The following is a 16,468-nucleotide window of genomic DNA, read 5'->3' on the forward strand; positions in this document are numbered from 1 at the left end:
TCAGTGAGTTCAAGGAGTGGGATGATAGACTTTAGTGAGTATTTTGACCCCATGGAGGCCTGAATAATAATAATAATTTAATCCAGTTACTACTGACGTATTTTCAAGGATAAAAATAACTCAGTAAACAAAGTAATTTGAATAAGAATATCAAACAATCATTCAAATATTTTGACTACATTCTCTGAGTTCAGTGAAATGTGGCCAGTTTTTTGTTAATTTAAATGCAGAATTCACTTTCCTACTTGTTTGGTAGATTTTGACATCCACACATGTTTACGTCAACAGTGCTGTTTAAATCATTGGCAGTTCTTCCCGCCTCCCTGTCACTGTTATTTCTGACAGCCATCCTCATTCCTTTCCATTCTAATAACTCTTGTTTCCCTGATCTAATACTCACATATTTTCATTAAACAGTAACTTCTGTAAATGTTTACTCCCGTACTCATTTAAATGCAGACCATATCATCATATAATTCCTTTTTCCCATCAAACTCCTCCCATATATCCACATATCCCACTCCCTCTTTTTCTACACATCCTAGCTACCATTTCATTCATCATCAGCCCTTCTTATCAATTCTCGACTATCATATCTGGGCAGCACACTGACTATCCTAATCACTCTTACTCTTAAATCTAACAGTCTTCAACATCTCCCTGAAATTCCTTGCCACACGATTTACATTGCTCAATTCATTCATCCCAGTGATTAAAATCATTTCATCTACACTTAGTCACACACACACACACTCTAAGGTAGCTCCTGGCCAACATTCTTTAAAGACATCCCCTGTTTTTATTCTACAAATCATCAAATCTCTTAGTATTATTTTATTAACTTTTCCCTCCATTTTTTTTTTCTCTGCTGTCCATTCATCTCTACCAAATGCATCCTTTCCATTCCAGTTCCCAAGGATCTCTTATCCAACCCCCTGAATCTCACTCTGTGCTGTCTGCAGTGAGCTCCAGAGGTGCTCCAAATTGCTCTCTAAAATCTCGGTTTTGCACCTCTGTTCTTCACTCATCCCAGATTCATTCTCACTTTCATGAACATTTTGCCTTATGTTTTCATGTATCATCTCTTCAATAAGTTTACATTTCTCACATATATACATATACTCCTTGACCTGATACGACATTTTTTTTAAGCCTGAGACATACATCAAACAAACATAGCATCTAACATTATTTTTGAACACTATATCTTTAAGTATTGGTAGATGAGAGAAAAGAGATCCACTGTCACTTACTCCATTAATCAAACTTTGTGCACCACTTAAAGCCTTTGAATTGTCTGATATTATTATTATTCAGGCCTCCATGGAGTCAAAAGACTCATCGTGGGAGGTCCTTCCTAAGAAACACAAAGTCTATCATACCACTCCTTGAACTCAGTGACCATTCTCGCTCTCACCACTCCATCAGGCAATGCATTCCATGGTTCAACCACTCTCCATGCAAAGAAACCACTCCTCACCCCCTTGCTCATAGTTTCCTCAGTAAAATGTTGTCTCAGTAATCCCATTTACTTAATCATTCTGACTTTTTCTTTAGTTTGATGTTGCTAATATGTTTGAGTTTTGCATAGTCAAAACAGTGGACTCAGTATCTTTGATGCTACTACCATATAAAATAAATAACATCCCTCGATTTGGAGGTCCTCTTTTGTTTTCTATTAAAGTTTCTCTTTTTTATTACCTTCCTTCCCTTTCTCTTAGAATTGCTCTTGTTCTCATGCAAGTTTCCCTCACAAGGTATACCAAGGGAAGGCCTGATAGTGTTGGGCTGGCAGCAGCGGACTTGCTCGGTGTAATCCCTTGCTGCAGATCTGCTAAAGGAATTGATATCAGAATCTGTGGATGGTCATGTATTGATAATTTTTCCATCTAGTCCAATATCCACATGTTATGAAAGAATGCGCTAAGGAACTGACACTTCTGTTGACCCAGTTGTTAAATGAGAGTCTCTTGTCTTCAACAATTCCTAATGAGTGGAAAGAGGCAAGATTATTCCATAGCATAAAGGCAGAAGCAAAACAGATGTTTCAAATTACAGACCAGTTTGTATTTCTGGATGGTTGTTAAGATCTTGGAGAGATTGGTTAGGAATAAAATACAGGATTAGGTGGAAAAGGAAAAATTCTTTTTTAAAAGTTATAAATTTGTTTTTTCATTGTTAGGCCGAGAACTTTTCAGACCACCCTCGTATGTTCCCTGAATTCCAGGTTTCTATCAATCACTGAACTTTTCGACTTTTTGAATATTCAACTTTTTTTAATTCCGTGTTGTTAATAAACCATTCAGTTAGGATGAGAACCTTTCAGACCACCCTCATACTGGTGCTTCAGAGCAATTTGAATAAAGTGGAGGTGCCAATTTAACACCAGTAAACATAAGGTTTTGCACTATGGATCTCAAAAAAGTAAAGCTGCGTATCATGTTGGAGACATTGTATTACAGGAGGTGGAGAAAGCATGTGATCTTGGGATATTGGTGGATAAAGAACTGAAGTTCAAGGGACACATTGCAAAAATAATAAAAACAGCACAAAGAAATGTAAGTATATTAAGAAGAACACTGACAAGTAGAGATAAGGATGTGGTCATTCTACTGTATAAGGCTTTGATTAGACCACATCTGGACTACTGCACACATTGATTTGGTCACCTGTGTTTCTAGGTGAGAAGCAAGCTGTGGAAAAAGTTCAGAGGCGAATCACAAAAGCCATTTCGAGATTGTGGAATACTGACTATGAAGATAGATTGAGAGAATAAATTACAGATGCTAGTCAATAGGTGGAAGAGGGGCGATATGATTGAGATATAAATTGCTAAGGGGTGCTATCAAATAGATACCGAGGATATTTCTTAAAGGATTGAAGGAGGGAAGGAGATAGAGACAAGAGATCATTCTTGGAAGTTGTGTAAAGGTGTGGTGTGTAAGAGACTGCAGCATGACTTTTTTGCATAGAGAGTGGTTGATGAATGGAATTTATTGCCAATGAGATGATTAGTGTGCAAACATTGAACCAATCTAAGATGAGATATGATAAACATTATCTTTGTTAGAATGCATCTTACTATTCCTCCCTCGATGAGTCTTGACTCCAGGAAGTGTTTGTATAATAATAATAATAATCTCCCACATGAATTGTAGTCCTCTTTTAGGTAGCATTTTTTCTCCAACTGTATGTAGAAAGTCGAGTACATGGTCTGCTAATCCACTGTCCACGTTGTCAATGTTGTTGGTTCATAACTAGAATTCTGGTCTTCTCTCCATTTTGCTGTAGATATGCCAGGCTGGCCATAATACAGAAGTTTACACTGGCAATGACACTTATATACTCTAAGTACTGATAATGAATGAACTTTATCTTTTGGAGAATGAATAAGAATGAATGAATAAGGGATGCTAGTTTTGATATTAGTTTATAGGAGGTTTGTAACTGATAATATTTAGTGTTTTTTTTTTTTTAAATACTCTTTTAATATAAGGAAATACTACATACTGCCACCAATTTGCCACAATCTAATGGCTCTGTTCATCTGTTATTAAGTTCAGGGTTTAACAGGCTATTAAGTTTTTTAGGATTATAACCATTATTGGCAAAATTATTAAAAATGTATTCTAATTCTTTTTTGGAGTAAAATGTCATTTGAGAAAATAAGTCTAGTTCTGTGTGGTGATGTTTTTATTATGCCATATATTTGTGCAGGATGGAAGTGTGAATTAATGTTCTGATATTGTTTAGCAGGTGTAGGTTTCCTGTAGATAATGTAAGAGAGAGAGAGAGAGAGAGCCATTTGGAAATCTGAAAACTAAAGTTTGTTTGTCTAAGAACAAGAAATAACAGTTGTTTTCAATTTCTAAAGTGAATTTTATTCTAGTTTTTTCTTCTTCTATGGTTTCTTTCTTCTATTTTATTTCTAGGGGATGTCTAATGGGTATAGGAGGGGGGGGTCTACAGACAAATAGTGGACACGTCATCATTGTAGCACAGCCAGATTGAGGATTTTAGTCGGGAGGAGTTAGTACTTCTTTAAATTTTTCATAAAAAAATTTGCAAGTGGCAGTGAAAGAGGAGAGAATTGCCAATCACTTGATGTGGGTTAACATGGCCTCATGTAGAAGTCCTGCCTTAGCTTTTTACTCACTTTCTATCATGCATCGATAGTTAAGCCAGATAAAAGAAATAGCTGTGCTATTATCAGACTTTGTAAAAGGCATTAGACCTAGAAATCTCTTAAGTAAATTGTAATCATACCTGTGTAATACATTGACTGAACTGCACTGCAAGATATTGAGGCTAGAGATTGGAGGAGGGGGAAGATTTGGAGAAAGAGATTTGGGATACAGATGATGGTGGAAAGGAAGTTGAATTTAGAAAGTTATTTCTAAATTCAGTGAAATAGTTCAAAGAATCACATGAATGTTGAAGAACACATTGACAAATTGAGATAGGGAAGTTCTTATCCCTCTTTGTCAGTCTTTGATAAAAACAACATCTGGACTACTGTGTACAAATTTGTACATGGATTTTAAACTATTCCCAATAACTGATTGTTGTTTGCATGCTATGCAAATCGTTTGTGCTCCAAAGATGCTGGGTATAAAATCAGTGAAATATTATTAGCATCTAAATAAATAAATAAATATCTTATTTATTTTTTATTTTTATTTATATATTTATTTTTTATTTTTATTTTTTTATTTATTTTAATTTTTTTATTTTATTTATTTTTTGGTGGGTGTCATGAATTAAACTGCAAAAAGTATGTTTATAGAAAAGTAACTAATGATATGATGATTACAACCTTTTTATATTTCAGATGTACAAATATTTATGGTACACCCACAATGTATGTAGATATGCTTCACCATCCTAACCTGAAGAAGTATGATACCAGCTCAATAAGAATTGGTAAATATTTTTGATATATCATGTAGAATATATATGAACAGTTTTTTTTACTCAGTTGCAGTTCAAATTAAGCTTGTCAAGAAATTATATTCTTGTTTTATCCTTTGTCCGAGTGTAACCACACAAAGTTTGCATGTTAAGTATTGTCATGACCATTGGAAGTTTGTTCACTTGGTTATACTATAAATTAAAGATGCCAAGAAATTATATTCTTGGTTTCATCCTTTATGCAAATATAAGCAAATAAAGTTTGCATGTGAAATAACTTCATGTCTAGGCTACCTGTATATAGAGGCTAATGACTGCATCAATTACCTTAATATCCCATAATACAAAGCACAAATCTTTTTTTTTTTTGTCTGTATAATGCTATGCATTATAAAAAGGGTCACTACCCAGATCAGCTTTGATCTTTATGGAGGCTTTCATTGGTTCGAAATACATGTATCGTAGACCTCCTTGGTCTCAGTGACTAGTAGTAAATCATCCTATTGTCATTACAGTACTTACTTGTATCAGGTTCCTTCTATATTCTTTGGAATTTGAAATAGATTGGAGAAAGAATTAGAGGAAACAAGTTTTGTCAATTTTGTCCTATATGGCCTCACTTTGCTTACTCTTGCTTACTTCGACCCCCCCCCCCCCCAAGGATATTAGAGTTCTCGAGGCCCTAGGGTGTCTCTCTTTTACCCAGCTTCTACTCTAGCTGGTAAAGGGCAGCAGCTCTACTAGTACTTGCTGGAGCACTGCAGTGGAGAAGGAAACAGGAAACCATTCCACTAATATCCCTAGAAAATTTTAGTAGTAATGAATAGAACTTATAAGGAAGCAGCTACCAGCCCAGCAAAAAGTGTCTCTTGGTACAGAAGGTGCACATTGGAATGGTTACAATATTGGGAAATAAGGACGCTTCAAGGGCTAATGTTCCTCCCGATCAAACCTCTAAAAGTGACTTCAAACAAGTTATAAACAAACTGAAAATGAAAGATTGTCAGAGAATCAAAATTGCAACATGGAATGTGAGAACAATTAATAGATGTGGAAAATTAGAAAATCTCAAACAAGAAATGGACAAAAGAAAAATTGATATCATAGGGCTCTGTGAATTCAGATGGGAAGGAATAGGTGATTTTTATAGTGATTAAGTAAGAGTAATTTACTGGAGATAAAAAGGAGTTACACTTGTTTTTAATAAAAGAACAACAAAGAGCATCATTAGCATAAAATGTCTGAATGAGAGGATTATGGTGGTAAAATTGAAGGCTGAATCGGTGGACATAACAATAATGCAGGTATATATGCCAACAAGTGATCATTCAATTGAGAAATAGAGGAAATGTACAAACAATTACAAGAACTAATTAAGGAAGAAAAAAGAAAAGATTATATGATTATAATGGGAGACTGGAATGGAGTTGTGGGAGAAGAACAGGATGGGAGTGTAGTAGGAAGATACGGACTAGGTAATAGAAATGAGAAAGGGAAAGCTTGGAATTCTGTAAAGAAAATAAGCTAATAATTACGAATACTTGGTTTAAAAAATCTAAGAGAAGATTGTACACATGGAAAAAACCAGGAGATACGGAAAGGTATCAAATTGATTACATTATAGTAAAGCAAAGATACAAAAATAGTGTAAAAAATGCATGCACGTATCCTGGAGCCGATATTTACTCTGACCACAACCTACTATTCATAGAAATAAATGTGAAACTAAAGAAAATAAAAGAAGCTGAAAAAGGAAAAAATGGAACTTAGAGAAATTAAAAAATACCAAATTCCTTGGTATTTTTTAATTATATATAAAAATATAATTATATATAGATTATATTTATATATAATTATATTAAATTATATATATATATAATTATATATAGATTAGAGAAAGAATTAGAGGAAACAAGTTTTGTCAAAACTGAAGATCCAGAAAAGAAATGGGAACAAGTTAAAGAGAAAATAAAGAAGATTGCAGAAGAAACTGGATATGTAAGAGCTAAAAGAATAACAAAAAATTGGATAACTAATGAGATGAATTCTCTAATGGAAGAAAGAAGAAAATGGAAAAATAAAGACACTCCAGAAGGGAAAATACAATATAGAATCTTGAATTACAATTTGAGAAGGGAAGCTGAAAGAAGTAGAGAAGATTGACTTAAAAAACAATCTGAAGAAATGGAAAATTATGAGAGAGTGGGAAGGTATGATCTTTTGTATGAAAAAGCAAGAAGCATGAGTCACAAGAGAAATGGAATTCGAGCTAGAGGCATAGAAAATAAGAATGGAGAAATCATAACTGAAGAAGATGGAAGGAATACATTGAAGATCTATATGACAAGGAAAATAGACCAATTGAGTTTCTATTGGAAGATATAAAGAAGGTAAATGAAGATGATCTAGGCTCAGAGGTTTTGAAGACAGAAGTAGAAATGGTCATTAAAGAACTAAAATGTGGAAAGGCAGAAGGAATACATGAAATACCTGCAGAATTCCTGAAACAACTTCAGAAGAAAGGAATTGAAGAAATAACCAAAATAATAAATTTAATTTATAATAAAGGAGAATTACCAAAAGATTTTATGACCTTAATATTTATACCTATACCAAAGAAAAGTAATCAGTGAACTGCAAGGATTTTAGAACACTAAGCCTCATTTCCCATACATCAAAAATACTTATGAGAATCTTAACATGAAAAATTGGATTTAAGGTGGAAGAATTTCTTGGAGAAGATCAGTTTGGTTTCAGGAAAGGTAGGGGGGGGGGGAACAAGATATGTGATTGGGCTGTTAAGAATAGTAAGTGAAAGAAGTCTGGAAGTGAATAAAGAAGTTAATATCTGTTTTATAGATTTTGAAACAGCTTTTGACTTTGTAAAATGGGATAAGATGGTGAAAGTAATGGAAAACATTGGTATAGATTGGAAAGACAGAAGGCCAATTATTTCACTATATATGGGACAAACTGCCATGGTGAGAGACATTATGGTACAACAGAACCAGGTATCATTGGACGAGGAGTAAGACAAGAGTGTTCTCTGTCACCAATTTGGTTTAACATGTATTCTGAAGCAATGTTAAAAAGAAGCACCGGAGAATTCGGAAGAAGGAATAAACATTGGAGGCAGACAGATATTTGCAATAAGATATTTTGATGACAAGGCTTTATTATCAAATACTGAAACAGGACTACAACATCTGTTGAACAGAATACTGGAATCCTGTATCAATTATGGAATGAAAATTAACATCAGAAAAACAAAGGTAATGAAAATAGCAAGGAAAGAGGCAAACATGGATATCAGAATAAATGATGAAAAATTGAATCAAGTAAAGACATTTAAATATCTAGGAAGTGTTATTAGCAGTGATGGAAGATGTAAAAGTGACATAAAAGCAAGAATAGCAATGGGAAGAGATGCCTTTAATAGAAAATGTAATTTATTCAGAAGTAAAATGGATAGAAACCTAAAGAAAAGACTAATAAAATGTTATATGTGGAGTGTTGCCCTCTATGCAGCTGAAACTTGGACATTGAAGAAAGAAGAAATTAAGATTTTGGAAAGCTTTGAGATGTGGATTTGGAGAAGGATGGAAAAAATAAAATGAACAGATAAAATAACTAATGAAGGGGGTCTTAGAAAGAGTAGAAGAAGAAAGAAGTCTGTTAAGGAGGATTAAAAGAAGAAAGGGAAACTGGATCAGACATATTCTGAGAGGGAATGGAATCATCAGAGATGCCATCGAAGGAAAAATAGATAGAAAAAGACCCAGAGGAAGAGTAAGGAAAACAATGCTAGATGACATGCTGAATGGAGACAGGTACACAACCTTGAAAGAGAAGGTTCAGAACAGAAGAGAGTGGAAAGAAAAAATTTTTTCTACTAAGAGAAGAACCTGTTCAATCAGAATACTCAAGAAGAAGAAGAATAACCTCAAGCTTCATTTGCAGGAGTTTTTTTAGTTCAATCTGTGCATTCATTTCTCTTACAACAGAGATAATAGAGTTACTTCTTTATAAACCAATGTAGTAATGTAGTTATCTGTAATGTTTGCGGAGATGTTGCCTTTGTCTGTTAGCCCTTTATTGTCTGCATTGGATGGCACTGCTTGAGTGTTGTTTTAAAGGAGAATATTTTTCCCAATTCCAATTATTGGGGTTCCAATCACTGTATATGTTTTCTAATTGGTTTTTAAAGATTTCCAGTAAGTTACTTGGCATCTTCCAAGAACCTGAACTAGTTCTCACTTTATATCTCCATAGAGTTGGAAGACTCATCATGGCAGATTTAAACTCATTCACTGATGAAGCACTCACAACCACCTCTGGCATCTCATTCCACCCATTCACCACCCTCCAAGCAAAAAATCTAGTCGTAATATACTTGCTAACCACACTCTTATGCAATTTCCATGAATGATCCCTTGTGTCATGTTCTTATGAAAAGTCTTCAGTCAATCTTATAAAACCCCTTTAATAATTTATATGCTTCTCTCATTTCTCTTTTCTGCCTATCAGCTAGTTTTTAAAGTCCACATCAATCTATTCTCATACGGAGCATTTCATAGACCTGCCACAATCTTTGTCACTTGCCTCCAAATCCTCTTCATCACTTCTTCATCTACATGGAATCTGAGTGTCCAGATCAATATTTAGTACTCCAGATATGGCCTTATTAAATCCTTATATAGGGGGAACAATAATCTCTCTATCTGTGCTTGTTACTGTGTTCTTCATCAACCATGTGATCTGATTGTGCTGCTGTATTGGTTACTTTTGCAATATATTCTCTAAACTTCCTTCCCTCTCCACGATGACCCCTGACCTCATCAGTTTCATCAATTTATTTATTCATATGGAGTTTCTTCCCTTTTCTCCCCCGTTCCTATTGGGGCGAGTTGAGCTCCCTCATGGGGGGGGTTAAGTATTTATGGCTGTAGATCCGTGTGTGTTCACAGGGGCCAGTTTGCTTGCTTGCAGGATGAAAAACCCCAGATAAACTGGCGGGAAAAAACCTGCTGTCCATGCCCAAGACCGGCTAACTTGGCTATGGCTGAGGAAGATCCTTAAGCTTCTCACATCGGCGATGGGAATTGAACCCAGGCATATGATTGTGAAGCGCAAAGCCACTAGGCTAACCCATGTGATGACCAAGCAACCTCACAAGCGAGATATGTCATTGCTGGAGCCATCAGACTGAAAACACCCAAGTGGTACCAGGTATGTGATCTCACAATGTTCCAGAAGAACGAGGAGGGGACATTAAGAGATTTAGGCTGTTATGGAGACAAGAATCACCAAAACAGAAGAATACCCCGAGTGGGCTTCCACATCTGTGAGAGCTAGACGCAGAGGAATTACCAAGGTTTACTGTTGCCTGTTCTGGCATGATTGATTGATTGGACCTATGGTCCTTTATCCCTTTGTCGAAATTGGTGGAGATTAAGAATTGAAGAATTGTTACTGAGCACCTGGCTCACCCATTGACTACTACTGAGCTGCTTTTTTTTTTTTTTAATTACCTGTTTGATATGGTTTTTTGGGATATTTGTTTCAGTATATCACTGCATGGTAGACTGTAACAGATTTGGGATATTATTCAGCCTCTGACTCACCCATTTTGGGCTTTCAGCAGTGGGTTCAAACAGCTTGCCTGCTCAGTATGATTGAAACTCTTTATCTGCTTGTAGCCCTAAGTATTTGGCTTCTGGTTGCCATGGAATGGGGGTGCAAAACATGATAATTTCATCCTCCAGTTACACTCGTCTTCTTGCGAATAGCACTTCAGTGCTATTATCTGCATTAACGTCAGTTCACTTTTTTAAACCATTCTTCTAATTCTGAGATACTGTGTTTTACAGTGTTGGTTGCCAGTCTAGGTTACAAGAAGCAGACTGTCATTGCAGTATCATCTGCATATAGAGCTGCTGTGGTGACAACTGTGCATGGGATGTCAGCCACACAGATAACAAAGAAGAGAGGTTATAGCATGGAGCCCTACGAGACACTTGTTCAACAGGGCTCCTGCTGTGATTTTGCATTCAAGCAATGTAATTCCCTGTTGCTTCACTTAGAGTTTGTGATCGCTGAGGTACAATTTGGTAAGAGTTTTACCAGTCCTAATGGGAATTTGGCCTGCAGGAGTTTGAAAAGAAGCCTGTTGTGCCATATTTTGTTGAAAGCTTTGGCAACATCCAGCGTGCTGCTTTCACTTTTACTCTATGCTGATGTTTTCCATGACTCTGAGAACTTGTTTGGTGGAATAATTCTCATAGAATCCCAATTGCTCATTGAGGATGAGATTTCATTCTTTAGTGACACTCTACAGTCTTATTAATCAGTATTACTATTTTTACTATGTATATCAGTATAGCTATTTTTACTAGGTAGAAAAACAGGTTGTTAGGGCAATAGTTTTGGTAAAGGTTGTCTGCTTTTCTAGGTTTTGGGATTAAGTTACATCTGCTACTTTACACTGTTGGGAAGTAGTGATATCTTAATATTGCATTTATAATAGCAACAATGTGCATTATGGCTTTATCTGGTAGGCATCTCATGATTTTGTTAAAAATCCCATCTGGGCCTGGTGCTTTTCTATTCTTAAGTTTGGTTTCATGTACCTCAGCAGGTGATGTCATTGGGATGGGGTTTATGTACTCTGTGTATTTTAGTGTACATTGTACCCAGGTTTGTACTTTACCGATGAAAGTCTAGATCCACATGAATGTGGTTTGATCTATACTGCCTCTCTAGGCTGTCAGCAAAAGCTTCAACTAAGTCTACATCATGATAAATCAGACTACGTTCACCATGGCTTGGAGGGAGAGATTTACGGTCTGTGTGTAGAGCTTTGGTCATTTTTCCACAGCTGGTCCTCTGTATTTAAGGACTGCAGTTTTGTCTGTCAGTGTTCTAGGGACAGCATTCTGTGGTATTACCACCTTGCTCTGTTCTTTTAATGGATAAGATTTTTAATCTCATCCAGAAGTTGGTTGGAGTTTGTGTATGGCACATCTGTGGTGGTAGCTGTTAATGCAATTGGTATCTACTTTACCAAGCTTGAAATTCAGTCATTGATTTTTTTCTTTTCAGTTTTGATGGTTGGAACTGGGCCAACAGATTTGTGTAGAGTGGTTATTAGTTTTGTTAAGTTGACAGTTGGCACCAGATCTGGGATATTTTCATGTTGTGGACCCATTTGTAGTAAAACTCAGTTTTACTCCAAATGGGCTATTTCAAGGACATGAGGAAGTCCTGTCACATAATACTACATCAGTTCTGTAGGTGCCATAATCATGGTGTTCGTGGTTTGCAGAAAAGTTGTTAAGGATTCTACTATTTCTGTTTGTCATTCTGCTGTTCCAGGCTGTGTGCTCAGTATTCAGGTCTCCTGCAACTAGCACAGCATTGTTTGTGTCAAGAATTTCAGTTAAGTCTGCTTCCAGTAGCTGTTTGTTTGGAGAGTCATATATACAGAGTGTATTTTCAGTTCAGGGAACCTACATTTGTTTTGGACCCCTACTTGTTTGATTTCTATATTGGTACTGGCAGGATTTACAATTTCATTGTGTTCTATATTTAGTTTGACAAATGTCACTGTGTCTCTCCCCCAACATTGGGTCTGTCATTGCAGTATAGAACATAGTTCCCGAGTCTTGAGTTGTCAGCTGGTCAAAGGTACATTTCATTTACAAGGGTTAGCTCAGCACTGTAGCACGTCATAAATTCTTGTAGTTCACACATTTTGATTCCTAGATTGTTGACATTCCAGAACACAATCATGGAATCCTGAGACTCATGGCAGACCAAAATCAACCATCATACACACAAATCCTATCATACCTCTCCTTGAATCCATTCACCATGAGGGAACTCGCAATCCATTCCACGCTCCATGCAAAAAATCTGGTCTGCACGCCTCTATTAACCATACTCTTGCATAATTTCCACGGATGGCCCCTATTTCTCTTGCATCAATTTTATAAAACTCCTTTTAATATCTTAAAAGTTTCTAGTCTTAAAAGCTTCTCGTCTAAAAGTTTCCAGTCTTAGTTTAATCTTAAATCTAATGTCATTTGCAACAAATTCAGGTAGAAAGTAAAAGGGCTTTTAAAGGGATTTAATACTGTGATTCTTCTTCTCTCGTCTTCTCGTACTCCTTTTTTATAAGGTGCTGATGTCCTAAAAAGAACATCAGCTCCTTATAAAAAAGAGCACTGTCTAATTTAAAGAAGAATAAAGATGTTATATTACTTAAGGCTGACAAAGGGAATTCAACTGTTATCTTGAATACGACGGATCATATGTTCAAAATTTCAATTTTATTTTCTGATACCTCTACTTACTGTCGATTAGATGCTGATCCTACTTGGACGAACCATATAGACACCAACACGCTTTTATGCAATGTGACTACTTGGCCCATCGATCTAAAGAAAAATTGAAATCCATGCATCCATTAAGTCCACGTTTATATGGATTGCCAAAAGTACACAAGACCATTATTCCTCTTCGACTGATCATAGATGGTATTAGCTTGCCAACTTATTTGTTTTCAAATCATCTCGCTCATCTTCTAAAGGAGCACATTTGGCACACAGATGCCTATATTAAAAACATGCACCACTTTGTAAAAAAACCTAGGAGAAATTTCAATCTCAAGAACAGACATTCGAGCTAGTTTACATGTTGTATCGTTATTTACAAATGTTCCTGTGAACAAAGTTATGGTACTTATAGATAATCTGCTCCCTCAAGACATCTCTCAACACTATAAACACTGTCTCAACTCAAATTTTTTCCAATGGAATGGAAAAATCTATAAACAACTTTCGGGCCTTGCAATGGGAAGCCCTCTATCTCCTGCTTGTGTGGACTTATTCATGGAAAAGTTCGAAAATGACATCTTGTTATTTACAAATCCTAAACTGTCAATTTGGTGGAGGTATATAGACGACATATAATATGGAAACACAGTTATTTATTTATTTATTCATATGGAGTTTTTCCTCCCCGTCCCTATTGGGGCGAGTTGAGCCCCCTCATGGGGGGTTAAGTATTTATGGCTGTAGATCCGTGTGTATTCACGGGGCCGGTTTGCCTGCTTGTGGGATGAAAAACGTCAGATAAACTGGTGGAAAAAACCCTACTGCTCACGCCCAAGACCGGCTAACTTGTCTATGGCTGAGGAAGATCCTCAAATTCCTCACGTCTTCAACGAGAATTGAACCTGGGACACTCTTTCCCCCAGTCATATGGTTGCGAGGCGCACAGCCACTAGGCTAACCGCACGGGGCATGGAAACACTGTATAGCTGAGTTATATGATTTTCTGGCATCTATTAACTCCTTCCACCATAAAATCAAATTCACCTTAGAACTTGAGAAAGAAGGAAACTTACCTTTTCTAGACATTTTAATTAAGAAAAAAGCAGACAAAGGCATTTCTCTTAATGCATACTACCGTAAGCTGACCCACACAGGTCGTTACCTACATTTTTCCTCGTTACACAATATTTCACAAAAATTGGGCATTTTACATATGCTGAAAAAAAGGGTGATCTCTATTATAAGAGATGAAAGAACACTAACAGAAGAATTGCTTTCTATTCTCCAGCTATTGATCAGCAATGGATATCCTAAAAAAATAACAAAAAGAATACTACTCACTAATTCCTCTCTACAACAAATCCATGACGTTCATTACTGAACTTCAATTTCCATTTCTTTTGTTGGTGAACTTTTGCAAAAAATTGCTAATCTCTGAAATCTCATGACATCAGAGTAGCCTTCAAACCTATTATGACAGTACGAAATCTGTTACGCTCACCCAAGGACCACAACTCTTTCAACAAGCATCCTGGAGTTTACAACATCCCATGCTCTTGTGGCTTACATAGGACAAACTTCGAGAAGTTTAGAAATAAGACAAAGGGAACATATTGGAGATGTCAACAACAACAGAGAAGGCAGTTCAGGGTTGGCATTCCATTTCTCCAATACTCATCACAACATTGAATGGGATAAGAGCTCCATGCCATAAGTAGAAGGACTACAGCTCCTGCAACATAAAAGAGGCTACAGTGGTAATCCACTCACAAGGTACCTAAACAGAAACCAAGGGATGATTCTGTGTGACATTTGGAGATCACTGATCAGATTTCTAAACACATCAGAGTTTAATTTCTCTGCTAACTATCGGACACACCTGCTGCACACTAACCGCCGACCATGTGCCAGCATCCATGCTCCACATGTTTCTATTGTACTTGTGTAACGGTTCCCACACATTCGATATTTTTTTAGTAATGTATTGATTCATAATCAAAGCTTGCTGTTTATTTATATTTGTATGTTCGTCCAAACCCAGTTGAAGCTACATGGCGAAACCAGTCAGTAACTAGTTGTATAAAATCTTTACTACTGATAAACCCAGTGTTAGTTACTTTTATTACATTAGTTTTGTGGTCGAAAATAACATACTGATACAGGGCTTCTTTATTTTTACTTGTTAGCATGTTTTTCAACATCCAAATAATTTAAATTAAGGGGATAAAAATCCCTTATTGTTTTTAAGCGCCCTTATTGTTTTTAAGTTTTTAAACGATCTAAGCGTCCCCCCCGATTTGACCCCCTTAATTTATCAACTTTGCCAGAAAAAAATAGCCGTTTGGCTTTTCTTCTTAATCCAAATAATTTATTGAGCTTTTTTAACAAGTTTTGTAATATGCCGTCTGAACTTTAACCCTTTGTCCAATTATCCACAAGTCCCTAGCCTCATTAATTTCCTGCAAACCAGTACCATCAATATGATACACCCTATGCAACCTTATGAACCCAAAGTACATAACCTTACCAATTATGTATTTGATTTAATCCTTTATCCAAGTGTAAGCAAACAAAGTTTGCGCATGAAGTATTTTCAGGACTGGGGCAACTCGTGGTATAAGTTCTCATCACTTGCCTTAGTATCTCAAATAATGCAAATCACATCTCCTTGCGGATATGTATAATGCTATGCATTAAGGGAAAGACACCACTACCCTGACCGGTTTCCCTGTTTAAGTGCGGGGTTACCTCTCCAAAAAACTCGTGAAATTCCCAGATCACCCAACAATGAGTGACCCAAAGGATCATTTAACTCAGTTGTTGTTCCCCTCAGTAACAGGCTCAGCCCATCACTGAGAAGAACTCTCATCGTTGGCTCTACCCAGTGGCAGGCCCACCACACCACTGAGCAGAACTGCTCATATCTCATTTGAGGGACAACAGCTGAGCCTCAATTAACTTCATGGGCTACAGCATTGACATTCGTTGTCCCCCCCCCCCTATACCTGGGTAACAGTAACAGCCAAGCCTCAGTTAAAACTTCATTAGCTACAGCATTGCCATCCATCACCCAAGCTTCCAACTGGTTTTGACCTTTATTGAGGTCTCATCAGTGGGAACCAGACCCAGAGGTGGTAATACTAAGGTGGAAGTAATGGAGAAGTCATATTTACCTATACCAGTTGCCAAAAGGATATGAGATATGAGCAGAACTGCTCATA

The 16,468-nt window shown here is 36.5% G+C and overlaps 1 protein-coding gene across 2 annotated transcripts in view; it reads left to right on the top strand.

Annotated features, from left to right (window-relative positions):
* The window catches only part of LOC150105701 (medium-chain acyl-CoA ligase ACSF2, mitochondrial-like), a 398,514-nt gene that overhangs the window by 255,074 nt on the left and 126,972 nt on the right, over window positions 1-16,468 (top strand). For both annotated transcript variants that reach the window (XM_090394306.1, XM_090394307.1), the window contains exon 10: window positions 4,832-4,923. In XM_090394306.1, the coding sequence (XP_090250432.1) occupies window positions 4,832-4,923 (92 nt within the window). The remainder of the gene's footprint in view (window positions 1-4,831; window positions 4,924-16,468) is intronic.

The sequence above is a fragment of the Typopeltis vanoorti genome, chromosome 6, assembly GCF_054136105.1.
Source record: "Typopeltis vanoorti isolate ZY-2024b chromosome 6, IOZ_Tvanoo_1.0, whole genome shotgun sequence".
Classification (NCBI taxonomy): domain Eukaryota; kingdom Metazoa; phylum Arthropoda; class Arachnida; order Uropygi; family Thelyphonidae; genus Typopeltis; species Typopeltis vanoorti.